At 38.6% G+C, this 15,668-nt stretch overlaps 1 protein-coding gene across 2 annotated transcripts in view; it reads left to right on the top strand.

Annotated features, from left to right (window-relative positions):
* The window catches only part of SPATA5 (spermatogenesis associated 5), a 211,679-nt gene that overhangs the window by 7,457 nt on the left and 188,554 nt on the right, over nt 1-15,668 (top strand). For both annotated transcript variants that reach the window (XM_050895921.1, XM_050895923.1), the window contains 4 exons: nt 818-947; nt 1,586-1,642; nt 2,509-2,632; nt 3,952-4,207. In XM_050895921.1, the coding sequence (XP_050751878.1) occupies nt 818-947; nt 1,586-1,642; nt 2,509-2,632; nt 3,952-4,207 (567 nt within the window). The remainder of the gene's footprint in view (nt 1-817; nt 948-1,585; nt 1,643-2,508; nt 2,633-3,951; nt 4,208-15,668) is intronic.

The raw sequence follows: 15,668 nt of genomic DNA, 5'->3' as shown, positions 1-15,668 counted from the left end.
CTTTTGTGCCAGGGTCAGTCCTTTGTCAAACATTTGTCTCTTCTTTTTGCTTTCTCATTTTTCATCTTCTGTTTTCGGCTTTGTGGCCATTTAATTTGGCTTTGCTGGTCTGAAACTTTTTTTTTGGCTCTTTACCTGGGATCATAATATCACTTCATGCAGTTACCTGTAGTTTCTGTCCAGTTTTAACTGTACACAGTAGTACCTTGTTCTTCTAGTGTCCCTTCTGTTTTGTGCCTGAATGTTTCTGTCTGTTTTGGCTCTTAACATTTGCCATTAAAGAGGCAAATTCATCCTTTTGATGTGTATTTTTCATCTTTTTTGTAAGTATTCTTGAATCAAGCCTCACAGTATTTCAGACATTTTTTGGAGTGTTGAAGAGAAGTGGTTTTCTGATGTTGGAAGTTTGTAATAGTGACCCTGTAAGAATCATGAATAACTTAATACAGTACATTCATGGATGTTAGGTACTCAGTCCGATATTTTTTTTGAAAAAAAACCCGAACACCGCAACGCGTAGGGAGAATTATAACGTTGAACTACTGAAAAATGTAACAATTTAAATAGTTGCTTTTTAAACAGAATCATTTGGACTTTAAAAGCAAAAGATGTAGATGTGTGTCCCATATAAGGGTGCTCTTCCCACTGAAAGCCTACAATTTTGTCAAAATGATATGTCTGTTAAAGGAGTTAATGCCGAGGTCGAGTTATAATGGGTAATAACTGGGACAGTGAAATGTGCAAGTGCAGGTTGTTTGGTCCAGCATTTATCACAAATAACTTTCTTCTCTGTTTGTGTGCATGTGCTTGTTTAAAGGAATCCCTCCTCCTAGAGGAGTGCTATTATATGGCCCTCCAGGTACCGGGAAGACTATGATTGCCAAAGCCATTGCAAATGAGGTTGGCGCTCATGTTACCGTTATTAATGGTCCTGAAATAATAAGCAAGTAAGTCCACCCAATTTATTTTCATTAATTCTATAAATATTAGCCCAAAACCTGTCCTGGCATGTATCCATTGTGGATAGATGTAGAATTGGCTACGGGCTATCTGCCCAAGAGAGTCAAAAACAAACGGGAAAGGGTTCGCTCAAGTAGGGCTTATGTTTCTTCTTGTAATAAAAGAGGTTTATTGGATTTCGCCAAGAAATTTGTGTAAGGCATGGACTAAATTAAAGAGAGGACTAAAACTGCATCTGCAATTGCGTGTTTGTTAGTTCTGCAACAAGCAGAGTGACTTGTTAAAGCATATTCGAAATTAAGATGAAACTGCGCAGATTAATGTCTCCAGGGAACTAATTTTTTTTTTGTTCTTTAAAATTATAGATAAAATTGTATCTAACACAGAAGAGATAAGCTCTTCCCTTTAATCTTTTCTCTAGTTACAAGATCGTTATATCTTTGCCTGTGCCCCATTTTACCTTAATTTCTTGTCCTTGTGGAAATAAAGATTATTGTAGATTTGTGTATACTTCGGGACTTTGAAAGGGTGCGCTATGGCTTTTTGGAACACACGAGCAGTAATTTTCCAAGTTGCCTGGTAAAGACTAAAAATGTTTTTTATTAAAATATTTTAATTGTTATAGGTTTTATGGGGAGTCTGAATCAAGATTACGTCAGATATTTGCTGAAGCTTCTCTGCGGTATGTTCTTTTGGATAATTTTATTCGCGCTCACTTATTTGTGGTATTGGTTCCAGCATTCATGTTCTTAAAAGAAAAACATTTGCAAGAATCTTTGAATTGTAATTTTTTCCTGCAGTGGGTTTTAAAAGGAAATAAATTTGTTTATATAGAGCTTAGCTAGAAGGAAAGCAGTGAAATTCTAGTATGCCTATTAAATGCTTTTGGACACTACCCTTTTTAAGGGACTGTTACAGATGGTGCCAAATCGCTCAGTCTGTATCGTTAGTGTATTGTATGCTTATTTCAACAGATGGAAGCGTGAGCCAGAGTTTCATGTGGATCCAAATTTTTCTGTCTAGTTTTATCTTTGGAGACCAATGTAGTACTGTGCTGAGACTTGGAAGCCAGCTCTAAATGAGCTCGTGTTGGTACTGGATATAGCATGCCTCTGGATTAGGGTGGCATTCTGCCCAAAATTATTAGACCTGGTTAAGGCAGACTTTAGACTTCCAGGTGATTGGTGTTCATAATACATTAGCAAAAGACTATCACATGCTGTATTTGTAGAAGTGGCAAATAAAACGCTGTCTTTTTACTCATGAAATCAGTATATTTAGTGTTGAGTCTCTGGGAGAGAGTCATAGAAAAGTAGATTGGTAGGTCATCTTAAAAGTATTAGTTGTCTAATATATTAGTCATTTTAGTTACCTCTTTGAGTAACACCATATTCAAGGTTGAAACTTTCAGTTGCCTGAAGGAGTGGGATGCTTGCTGATTTTTGTAGGAACTGGACGTTTTCCATAAACAGCTTTGCACTTCTCTGCCTTGGTGTTTTAAATCTTCCTGGGCACCTTAACGTTTTTGTTTCCTTTTCCCCCACCCAGTCACCCCTCCATTATATTTATAGATGAGTTGGATGCACTCTGTCCAAAGAGAGAAGGGGCTCAGAATGAAGTTGAAAAGAGAGTTGTTGCTTCATTGCTGACATTAATGGATGGCATTGGCTCAGTAAGTAGACTCTATTGAGACAATTAATGTGTATGGGGACTAGCTGAACAAAATAATTTTGCTTCTATAATGCAGCCAATTTTAGATGTGTCATTTGGGGAAAAGAAAATCGGCTTAGGTGAGACTTTATGTAGTAATCTAATGCTTTGTTGGATGCTAGGCAGAAGACATAGGAGGGTTATGTCTCCTAATAACTGTGAGATTAAAAGAAAGTAAGTTTTCTTACACTCACTGTCTTTCCTTTGCCTTCTCCCACTCTTGTAGTTTTGGAGATAAAACTGAAATTTTAGTGATAGCCCATCATTGAACTAAGCTACGTATTTTTAATTGCTCTGAAATAAAATTCATCAAAATACTTCTGGTGGCATGTAGGCTGCATTATTAAAGGCATCAGCAGCTATTTCAAGATTACTATAGTAATATTTAGGACATAAACAAAAGCCTACTGAAGAAACAGTAAATTTAATTGACTTGAGTACATTATGGATTAAGCCCATAAAATTTGCCAATCTCTCATCTATTATTATATGATTATTAGCAGGAAAGATGAAAGAATTCTGTCCACAGTATGAAAATGAGTTTCTGCTGTTTATGTAATCTGCAAGTTTCTCATTGTTCTCCTGCATGATAGTTTGAATTGCCCAGTCTGGAGTTGTTCACAGGCAGAACATATTTTCTGATGGCAAAAGCTGATGGATATTCTTCCTGGAGAAAGTGCTTCGTTCACAAAAAGAGAATGGCACTGCAAGAGATCTCCTAGCTGATTTTGCCTCACTTTAAGAGTGAAAAAGCAGAGCTTGAGGAAATTGGTTAGGATTTTTGACCTTGCTTTTCCTACTGAAACGACAGGAAGCTTTATAACCTCCTGTCTCTGCTGGTTTTGATACCTTAAATGATTTGTTTCCCAACCTTGTTTATTCAAGGTCTGCTGATACCTTTTTGTTCTTGTGCCAATGCTGCCTTTTAGCTTAAACACTTCTTTTTCTTTCCTTGGTGCTTACTTTCCTGATATAGGAAAGCAGGTTCTTGGGGATTAAAGTGGGAGACACTGGGATGAGGGCATCTTGGAGTAAAGTTTCTCTTGTATTATCTGTATGTGCGTGCAGCCTATAGTATTGCTAAATTGCAATTAGGGATAGGTTGGATGGGATCACTTGTGGGTTATATATTCTGAAAAGTCTGCTTTGTTCCTTTAGAGCTAGCATCAGGTTTTTAGTGTGTGTAATAGTTGGGAAAGGTAAGCAAGAAGTATGTTTATAAGCTGCGTCACATTTAATTGTATTTTAAAATTAGTATTTTGCACTGTTTGATGCCTTCAGGAAGGCAGTGAAGGACAGCTCTTGGTACTTGGGGCCACTAATCGTCCTCACGCACTGGATGCAGCGCTGCGCAGACCTGGGCGTTTTGATAAAGAGATAGAAATTGGAATTCCTAATGCCCAAGACCGTCTAGACATACTCCAAAAGCTTCTCAAGAAAGTTCCCCATTCGCTCACAGCAGCGGAGTTGGCGCAACTGGCTGATAGTGCACATGGTTATGTGGGTGCAGACTTAGCAGCCTTGTGCAAGGAAGCAGGTAAGACTTTGTGTATCTTGTTTAGGATCTTACTTTATTGTTAGTCTCTTCATTTTATTTAAAAAAAATAAAAATCCACAGTCTGTACTAATAGCTTTTAAAACAATGAGATTTAGTTAATTTTTGTGTCAAAGAAAACATAGCCAAGCATGGAATATCAGGAACACCAGTCTGCTCCTGGGCAGATCAGAAAAACTCTTTGAGTATTAATAGATTTTAAAATTGAATGTTAAGATTAATAACACTGGGGAATCCCCTGTGCCATTTCTAGCTTATAAGATAGCTAGCTGTCTTTCAGTAAACCAATGGTTTAGTGAGTTAACTGATATATCCCTCAGAGTTTTTCTACTCTAGAGCCTACCCCTTCCATACAAAAATCCCAAGTCACTCAGGCTAGACAGCTTGTCCTGCAGGTCCTTGTTCCCAGGAAGTTGAGACCGTGGGCCTGAGTGGTGTTTACTGTGGCTCCCTTCCGTGTTTTGTGCCTGTATTTCATTTGCCTGCAGATGAGGAGCTTGTGACAGGGGCTAGGGGACCGTATGCTCCTGGGTCAGGTTGTGCAGTGGAGCTGGGAGAGTTGGAGAGCATGCCCTGAGCTGGGGGCTGGAAAGCATCCCTTGGCCTCCGGTACAGGCATAGCGCTGGAGAATTATCCACGCATCATGCAGCCAGGGTTCAGTATGTTCCAGGGAATACTTAAACACGAGTTCACTTCTGTTTTCATTGGATGAAATATTAAAAGTACGCTCTATCAGTTCTTACATTTTGCTCAAATGCGTCTACGTGGTTTAAGTGCGTCTACGTGGTTTAAGTGTTGGACCTTAAATCTACCCATGAGCAGCCTTTTAAAACAGTCTAGTCAAAATATGACCCTTCAGCTCTGCTTATGCATATTTGCTCCCTTGTAGTTCGTAAATACATGTTTGCTGTATGTGCTGGTTACTTTTATTTCCTTTGGCACTGGGACAGCTTCCTCTGGCAGTGGTACAGTGCACGGTTAATTCTTGCATCAGAATCAACTATGAAGATGACAGAAGTTTTATTAGGGGTGATGGCACCTGGAACAGCAAGGTTTTTACTTGCCAGTTTCCAGAATTTTTAAGGGATAGTTCTCAAATATGAATTTGTGGACTTTCGTATGGATCAAGAAGAAAAAAATATGTATGGACGCAAACTATTCTTTTTATAGCACTCATATGTTGGCTTCGGTTGTGTTTTAAGCTCTGTTTTAAGTTAGCAAACATCCTTTTTAAAACAAATACATACAAACAACAACAACAAAAAGATAAACTCCCTTTTTATTTTCCTTCCTCTGTTTTTGGAAGCCTGTCAGTCTGCCTGTGTCACAGTCCTCACACAGTAAATACTTAACTAATGTAATCTAAAATTTTCAGCGAAAAGTGTTGTGGTTTCAATTCCAAACATGACCCAGCCTAGGCTTCACTTGTGCATGTGCGCGCTGATTCTGGACACTTCATAATCCAGCTGCGAATAGGCGATATTTACCCACTTCATGAGGGCCTTTTAGAAAATAAATTTTGAATGTGGTGCAAATTGACTATTACATCCTATGTAGATCCAAAACTTCTGGCATCTACCTGTGACTGATTGCAGGGCACGCTGTTATCTGGGAGCTTTGCATCCAAAGCCCGTGCTGGGAATGAGGGAAGGAGGATGTCTCCTTTCTATTGATCTTCTTTCCTGAAGTTTGAATCCATGCTGTTAAATTTCGTTGTCATTTTTTAACTTGGAGTGACCTCTGCTGGGGAGAATACAGTCCAGCGCCTTTAACTCTTTGCAGCCCACATGTAAATTTCCTTTTCAAAGAGTTGCAGAAGCATGATTCGGTTGAAGTATTACATAAACTGAATGTAAGTTGCTTGTGGTTAAGGAATGTTTAGTTGGATTCTTTTTTTCTGATTAAGCTCTTAATATCTATTTTTTTATATTAAATTTTCAACACCTTGTAAAATATTACTGCTTTCACTGGAGTTAAACTTAGAAAAGACTAGCTTTTATGAGGTAATATTTCTCCTCAGCAGAGCAAGGTTATTCCATATGGCAAATTTTCCAGTGTTTTGTCTAGTCTTGTTTGTTATTCCAAGCTATGGGCTTGTGTTGCTTCACTTAAGAAACTCTGCCGTGGGCCAAGATAGCTTGCTGTCCAGGAATGCTCTCTGATATTCAGCCTAAGTTTTCCATGTTTAGTTTTATCCCATTATTTCTATTTACATCCTTGTATAACACATTCACTCTCCCTCCTTAGTGTTTACGCCCTTCAGATATCTCTAGGCTGTTCTCATGTCCCCTACCTCCTCATTCATTACTGAGCCAAACTATAAATATTTCGCTCTTTTAATCTTTCCTCATAAATAAGTCCTTCCTGGCTTCTCAGAAATTATGTTGATTTTCTCTGAACTCCCTCCAGTTTGTCAATAACCTTTTGGTAATGTAGGGCTCAGAATTGAACATAATATTTCGTATATATTACAACATAAAACATGGTATAAACATATAGTTAAGACTGCTGGCGCGCATTTCTAAATAACCAAAATGCTTAATATTCAGGCAATATCTGAGTTGAGTTCTTTCACAAATTTTAAGGTTACTTGTGCCACTTTCACACATGATGTGTGTGTAAGTACAGGCGAAACATGGAAACTAATTTAGAAGCGGGAATTCTGAACTCAGAAATACACATTCCGTTTTTGGTACAAGATTATTGTCGCTTGCTAATCATATTGCGGTAGTGGTTTTGGGAGACTCTTGAGTCCTGGTTACCCCATTTATTTCTTTAGGTACTCCATTTGTGGCTGGAAAGCCTGGAAGTTTGCAAGCTAAATATGTTTATATTCTTAATACAAAGTTCAGATCGTTTCCAAAGGACTCATCCTTCCTTATCTTTATACTTCAACTCTGTTTCTTTAACACATGTATAATATTGTGTATATACTGCTTGTATGAACCAAGAGTGAGGTTATTAATGTAACATGGTAAATGTAGTAATTGTAGGGCTATGATAGGCAAACCGTTCACTTTTGCATCTGTAGTTAGGTTTCCTAAGATACTTCATTATAAAAGCTTTGATGTTGGTCTTCTATATAATTCTGAAGAACATGTGTTAATGAAAAAGTAAATAGCTGTTGTAGAGTTAAACGTATTCCAACTGTTTTCTTGGCAGAAGTTGTTTGTTCTCCGGTGCAAGAATTGCTCAGTGGTACTTCTGGGGTCAGACAGGCAAGTTTTCTATTCTGTTGAGCAACTCTGTGTTTTTTCATGGAAGTCATTAAGAAGTTTTAGGAGCCGTTAATGTTCAGCTTGCGCTGGATATTTCTAGGCCCCTGTGTATATGGCATGTACAGAATTGCAGTGTTGTGTATGCTGGAATGGGCAAGGAGAGGAAAGGTGGGCAAGAAACCTGGAGAATCTGTGCAGTGTGCTCTGGACTTTTCCAAACAGGGTATTATGACCAAACACCTGTGAAATATTTATATATAGATGGATATAATAATCAGTTAAGAGTGTTTTTATTTGATCTGCTGAATTTTTAAAATATTAATGGATTTTTCTTCCAATACCTTCTTTTCCTGTACTAAAGATACAGTTCTAGCTTCTCACAAAATGAAACCACAAAATTTTGTGAATTTATAGGTATCATGAAGCTTACGGTATTGTTGCAAGAGTTGACAACAGGGTGACAGGCATCAGCTCTGTATGTGTATCTATCTCGGCCTTAATTGTCGCGCAGAGTACTTGTATCCCCCCTCACGTGTTCAGCAAGTATTATTTGTCTGTTTTAAGAATAACTATGGTCATTCCAGCAAAATTAAAAGTAAAACTGGTATTTCTAACACGGCAAGTATCACTAGCTTAGATGCAATGCTTTCAGAGTTAATGTACCTCATCTCTGTTCAAGGTTACATTATCTGTAGTGACTACACTGGAGAACTTGGGATTTGCTGTGATTCTCTGCTGCCTAGCAATATGCTTGCGATTTCCACAATTAACTGCATGCTTTTGTATAGGTTAACAGCATAGTATGGAAAACCTGCAAATACCTTGATGGGCACTGGACCACATCCTGTGGACATCAGCTTGCAACAAGCTCCTTGCAGTAGACTCTTGAGGACTTGAGTACCCTCTGAGGGATTCACATGCACAGAATTCTTGACAAGAAAAGGGCTTAAGTTATGTGTGCAGCTGAGAAAGTCATATTGTTAAGACTGGGAGAGCTCTACTGTGTCCTAAATTATTTAGTAGACTACCTTTTAGTGTGAACAGCTGCCTTCTGAATTGTTTTATCTCAAGCAGAGGCGGTGTCTAGAAGACTGACTCTGCCATATCCTTGCATATAATGTCAGTGTTTGTATGCCCCTGAGATCTTGTTGCTTCTGCTTTAATTAATTAGCCACATAGTCTTTTATTAATTCCCTAAAAAATTATAATGGTTTTAATTTAACAACAAAGATAAGCACTGCACTTTTTTTAAAAACATATGAAATGTTAATTATGTAGCAGGGACATGAATGGTATAAACTGTACTGAATGTTAGAAGATGCTTAGCAACAAAGGTTTCCAAATATAGCAATTTATTATAAACTTATCCTTCTATGGCTGCCTGTAGCATTTCAAGAGGGTGAATATAAATATAGCTTGATTTCTTCAAGAAGTGGGTTCAGTCATATTGTTTACAGAGAAAGGAAGTATTTGCTTTGTAACTCTTAGAATTTATCTTGAACATCCTTGTTCATTACACATAATTTCAGTGTGCTGATATAAAACACTTGGACTGTGATAAGATAGCATCATGAGGAGAGGAAGAACAAATGTCTTTGTTTAAATAGTGGTCTCTCTTGCAATAACATCTATTTGGTTCCAGTGAGGATGCTGCATTGCAACCACTGAAACTTTGAGACTTGTGTGAATGAAGCGAGGAAGCTCTAATCACTTTGTTTTGCATCCAGGTTTTTTTTTAAATTGCCTGATTGTAATACAGTTAAATGTATCACCTTGCTTAGCCTTTAGGATTATAATGGTTCACTGGCTTGAGCTGGCTATTACAAAAAATGTTAAAGAAATAAGAAATTGAGCTGCATCTTTGACCAGTATGAATCGGCATTACTCTGCTGAATCTGTGAAGCTACTTGCATAGACATATGATATGGTCTGTTGTCTTAGGTTCATGATTTTGAGTCCTGTTGTTTGGAGATCTTATTGTCTATGGTATTCATTTGGCCCTTTTATTACCCCTGCATTCTGATGAATAATACAGCTAGGATGGAGAGTCTTTATGCTGTTTAATTGATAGCTGTGTATATTGATTATATGGAGATATTTGATCTGTAAAAGTCTAAGTTATTTAGGGGGATACTGTACTTGGCTTTTGTTGGAGCTGAGAAACTTCCTGCTGTATCTTTTACAACCCAAAAAAGAGTTTCTGCAATCCACTTGCATTAAAAAGAAAAATAAAAAAAATTAGGCAATTGAAGGGCTGGCTCCTAGGTTTTTTGTTTTTTTCCCTGTAATTGATGGGGAAGTAAATTCCCCTGAAACCCAGGAATGTCTCTTTGTTAGATCCATGTCGTTCCCCCCCCCAGCTTCTGCAGTTTTGGTAGCCTGGCCACCTGCAGGAAACATGAGCCGTTTGGGCTAATGTGATTAACAGTGAGTCTCTGTGCACCCTGAGGACCAGCCTCTGACTGGTCTTTCAATTAGACAAACACTGTGTTCAATATGTGGCTTCTCAGTCTTGTATCTCAAATCCGAGCTCTTCATTTCAGCTCAGTAACGGTCTTGATGAAACAGTCTTGATGAAACAGGCTAGTGTTAAGGCATCAAGAATATCTATCCTTTCTTTAAGCCATAAAGGTTCAGTCTGAACCTTTCCCAACGCAATTTGGACCTGAGTTCTGCTGGGGGCATACAACAAATGTAAATATTTTTCTTGGATTATAATCCTAAATGTAGGAATGTGGGCTCAGACACTGTTGAAAGTGTAGATTTTGACAAAGGCAGTTGATGACCAAGGCAATGAGATTGTTTGTTTTGCAGGGTGTTTTTTGGTTTGTTTTCAAATTAACTGATTGCAGTTACAGATTTTAAAGGGAAAGCACTGCTTGACATGCTATAGTTATTTTATTCCCTTATGGAAAGTAACTGAAAATACCATGTTTTTGTTGTTGTTTATTTTTTTTTTGTAGCACAGAAAAAGATTGAAACTATGCTGTTGCAAGCGATCTGCTATTGCATTCTCTGAGTGAATACTGGTTCCTATGGAACATTCAGAATGAGGTGGGAAAGGCTGCTTGCCTTTTTGTAAAAAGGTCATGTAGAAAATATGGGGTTTTTGGGGAATATTAATAACATGTATAGTCAGATGGTCAATACCAAAAAATGTATTCTTATGAAATAGAGAGATTTTTGCAGAAATGGCAGAACACTGGTTTTTGAAATGCACTGAAAACTCCAAACATGGTACAGAAGTAAAGCGAAAAATTAATTGTTGGACTGCAACAATTGAGTCTTCCGATACTGTGTTCCATCATGCTAATTTACGGTGTAAGAAGGTCAAGAAAATCCAATCCCCATCTTCAGTGTTCGTGAGTTTTAATTCAGTGCTGTTTTCTGTAATTTTAAAGTTGGGTCCTTAATGCAGAAGCTGTTTTTAAACCAAAGCAATTGACCTAGTTTGCCGTCTTAACAGGTTATGAACAAATGCGTCTCTGCTTGCACGCACACATAACAAAGCAATGTGGCTTTTTTGGACTCGGACTGTAACATATGTTTTTGGATTGCTTCTTAGAGCACTAACTCAGAATGATGGCGTTCGTGCAGAAGTGGCCACATCTGGATGCTGCTGAGCGGCTTGAAGGAACATGCTTGAGACTGAGTGGAGTGTGTTGACCTTATTCTTGTCTGTGGGATCCCTTGCCCTCTTTCTTAGGGTTTTGTGCCCCCAACATCTTGTGGGGCAAATAGAAAGTCAGAATTGGTTTTAGAATTGCTGTCTTAGACATTTAAAATAGTTCAGCTACTTTCCTAAGATTCCACAAAAGTTGTGTTATTTTAGCTGCATAGGATTAGATTCTCACCCTTTTACTTTGGTTCGGTGTCATTCTGATGTGATTGCAAAATTTCTGAATCTCTTTTTTTCCCTGTGTCTTCGCCCATGCTGAGTGCACAGATGTTTCCTTAGTGCTACTGTCTTTGTATCCAGAGAGAAAAAGTCTTGCTCTGTTTGCCTCTCTGAAGAGATGCTGGTGCACGTTATGTTGCTTTTTGTAGTTATTTTGTCTTATATAAAATCTCTGGCTGTTTGTTTGTTTGTTTGTTTTGTAATGGTACTTGATTTTTGTTTTTGTATGGAGAACGTTGCACTTACTGCAGTCAGGGCATGTGAACTTTTGGTTTTCATCATAACTAATTTCAAGTGTGTTTGTGTCTGAAACTGGCTTGCAGTTAATTGGATGATGGGATTGCTGACTTCATATACACAATTGTGGGTTGAGTACTTAATCTGTTTAAAGCACATCCCATTCTGTCTGCCGATATTTATATTAGCAGGAAATAAAGAATATTTTCAGAAGAGTTGATCAATAACCGTCATTTAATATTTTAAATTAACCTTCATGGCAGATAAACACCGTGTTCTTGCTTCTGCAGCTTAAGTGGTACAGAAGAAACGATATTATTCGTGTGCGGCAATGCATATAGAAACTTCTGCGTTTGAATGGGTTGGAGGGTCAGCCCCAAAACACGTTGTTTGGTTTGAAGGGTGAGGGGGTGCAGGACGCCAGAGTAGCCTGCGTTGGTGCAGCCCTACCTGTGCGAACCGGTGGGCTGTGAAATGGCAGTCAGAACGTCATTCCTCAGCTTCCAGATCCTGAATATTTAGCGTGATGTCATTTTGCTGAAGAACAGAAAAAGTTTAGGGCAGATACTGTCTTGGGCTGGGTCATTGGCTGAGCTGTGGTGGGAGCAGACAGTTCTGTGTGGTCCCCGTTTATTTTCTAGACCTGGGAATCAACACAATGTCGGTACTATAGGAGAAAAGTTCAATGTTTTCTGACTCCCTCTCAGGCTCCAGGTAAAATGTTTTCCTGGAATATATAATGGTAAACAAAAGAACTAAGACTGCTTTCAGATCCTTTGTTTAATTGATAAAAGATCCTCTGATGAAATGTAGCTTTATTTGTATGTCTGTGTTAGTTCTGTGGGAGTAAAATCAGCAGTAGGCATTTGTATGTAGAATGAATAGCTGCTATTGGGGGACAGAGCTTAAATATTTTCAGGCAAAGTTTTCATAGGTCTCCGACTTTAACTTTTAGCTATATTCTGACTTGACAATGTTCCTAATTACAATTAGACTGGCATTTAGCCACTAACTGTTGCTTCTTGTCTTTCAGCCCTTGCTATTCTGGTAGCCTGGCAGTCCTTATTTTTCTTCTAACACATGTATGACTAACCTTAGCTTAGGTACATTTACGTATGAGAACAGGCTAGAAACAGGCAGTCTGGTATTCCTTATTTCCCTCTGTTGTCATTGCCTGGCAGTCCTTATTTTTCTTCTAACACATGTATGACTAACCTTAGCTTAGGTACATTTACGTATGAGAACAGGCTAGAAACAGGCCGTCTGGTATTCCTTATTTCCCTCTGTTGTCATTGTCTTAGGATAAATGATGTGTGTGTACCTGATCTGTGAATAAACTGTTTCCTGTATGAAAGAAGTTTTGAAAATACAGTTTCTCCTTCCTTCCTTTCCCTCCCCTGTCGTACCTCTCAGCAACTCTTAGTCAGCTCCATAGACATGTTCCAGCAAATGCCAGAGCTCTTCACGAAGGACTATAAATCGTGCACGTAATCCCTACAGTAGATTAGTGCTCAGGTTAGCCGAGTGAATTTGCAATGTTATGGTTATAAGGGATTTAAGGGCATTATCTTTCCTGTGCAAACAGTCTATGAAAGTTCTTCAGAGATTTTCCCATATAGCACTGGCAGCTAAAGGCAGATTGCAGAATATGGTTTCAAGAGCAAAAGTAAGGGTTTCTGTGTCCTGAAATTTCTTCTAAATAGGCATGCATTTTATGCACAGATTAAATAAAAAATAAATAAGTTAAAAAATATATTTATAGGAGTCTGGTCCATGGATATTTTCTTTAATTCCGTGGTAAATTTGTTGGTGTGCTTGATTCCATACTTACGTACATTGGGGGGGGGAGACAAAACAAAATCAACCAAACAAACCAAAAAAACCCCAAAGCAAAACGCAAATTGTAGAAGTTTCTTAGGATGCAAATGGAAGAACACACCTGAATTTTTCAGCTATTATGAATGGTGGTTCCTGCCCCCAGGCCAGAGGAAAGCTTGCTAGTGGTCCACAGACATGAGGTGCTTGCTTGGTGCTGCTGTTCCATTATCTGGGGAGTAAAGGGAAAAAGAGCCTTTGCCTAGGCACATCCTTGCTGTAAGTCAGTGCTCATGGCAGCTGCTCGTGTTACTGCCTAGTGCTGTCTCACCATGATGGGTAGGAGAGCTGGTGTGTTGGGTCTGCACAGGATGAAAGGTTGACTCAACACGTGAGGATGTGTCTGTGGGACATCCTCAGTGGAGCAGCGGTCCTTACCAGGTGATGGTGAGGCTTCCGTCTGCTAGGCAAACAGGCTTTGTCTGTGTTATTGTATATTTATGCATAACTGCAAACAATATACATAGACATGTTCTCTATTTTTTTTTTCTTGGATTTGACCATCCAGTATCTTGATTTAATGAAGTGCTATAAACTCCCTTTGTTGCTATGATATGTTCAAGAATACATGTGATTTGTAGTATATGATACTTGAAGTTCTATAAAAGATTTTCTAGTATAATTTTGGAATTGTTGTCATGAATGAGTGCAGAAAGCCATGCTGATTAAAAATTGCCAAATATAAAGCAGAAAAGCTCCTTATCTCAAAAATATTAAACACTGAAATAACTTTTGTATCCATTGCCTGTGAAGTCAGGTATGCTCCTCTTATGCTTTCTAAAGTTCAAAATTGATTTTACGTTATATGAAATGCTTTTTCTATGCATAAAACTGATAAATTTTGTAGTATGTAAAGATCTAGAAGTAGAGGAAGATACCCCATCCAGTGCCATTAGGAAGCTGAAATCTTTCCACATGCTGTTGAGCATTCCACTTCCAGCCATGCAGAAGAGTTATCATGTTGGATCTGACAGCTGTCACAGGGAGAAATGGTATGCGTCTTCTGGGTTTGGCCATAATAATTTGAGAGGGAAATGCCAGATTAGCAGGGAAAGAAGAAACATATCCTTTTGTAAACAATCTTACAAGAAGATTACAATTTCTTTGAAGCTACTGACAAATTCTGGCATTAGGATTCTGGCAGAGTAAGTCCAGACAAGATGGATTTACGGAAGAAATAGCTGATGGACAGTGAAAGATGCATGATTAACAATTTTGTTTTGTTCAGTTCATTTCCTCAAGTGTTGTGTATATTCTGTTTTTGAAACCTAAAGTATATATGTTCGTCGTTTTGAGTGGATGCTTTCTATTACTTACAGTAGTGTATAATGATACACAGACTCTGACAAATATAGCAGTGTCGTAGAGTCTATTTTTAGGCTCAGATATTTGTGATTATGATCTAATGTGCCAATGCTTAGCCAAGCCATGAGCAAGAAAGTCTTACAGGGAAACAATGCTATCGACCTTGTGCGTAGCCTGGTACCAAAGAAGGATCATCTGTTCCAGGACAGGGCGTTCTGCTGTTGTTTTCCCCTCTGTCCACTTAGTTTCCTCTGTTCTAGACAGACAGGATGAGTTGGTGAGGTAGAGCGCACAGTTGCTGGACTGGAACAAATTGTTTATTTTCCATTGTTTGTAATCATGCATGACTTAGTATGCTTGTTTCTTTTAATTTTTTTTTTTTACTGGGATTTTCCATTTATACTCCACTGGGAATCAGTGTTGTTCACTATTGCAAAGGCTGCCTTCTGAGTTAAGTTTCTGCTCTGCATAGGGTAGTCCTAGGGACCAGTAATGTATCCCTTTACTAGAAATAGGTAGCCCGTGCCTGCGCAAACAGTCCCACCGACCATACGGCAGGCTAACTATGTCTGCAACCTTCCTCCCCCCCCACAGGACTCATGCTGGAATAAAACAGTGAAAACCTACTCGCCCACTTCTGACCCTTGTCAGTCACTGCCAAAAGGCTATTGATATTCATTAATCCTTAAGAATGAAGTAGCATCTGAAAAGGTGCAAGCAAAGCTGAAACAAATGCTGTGCTCAGAGTCAGTTTACAGCAATGACATACACTCAAAACAAAACGTTCCCACCCGAAAGATACCTCACAGCTAAGCTGAGATGCTCGATGTTTTCTGAGGTACTAAGTCTGAATCTTCAGTTTATCTGCGTTACAACTTCTGTAGTGATAAACTTGGGTTTGCTGTAGTG

This window comes from Gymnogyps californianus, chromosome 4, assembly GCF_018139145.2.
Source record: "Gymnogyps californianus isolate 813 chromosome 4, ASM1813914v2, whole genome shotgun sequence".
Lineage (NCBI taxonomy): Eukaryota > Metazoa > Chordata > Aves > Accipitriformes > Cathartidae > Gymnogyps > Gymnogyps californianus.
The sequence above is the reverse complement of the archived record's forward strand: the minus strand, read 5'-3'. Positions and strand labels throughout refer to the sequence as shown.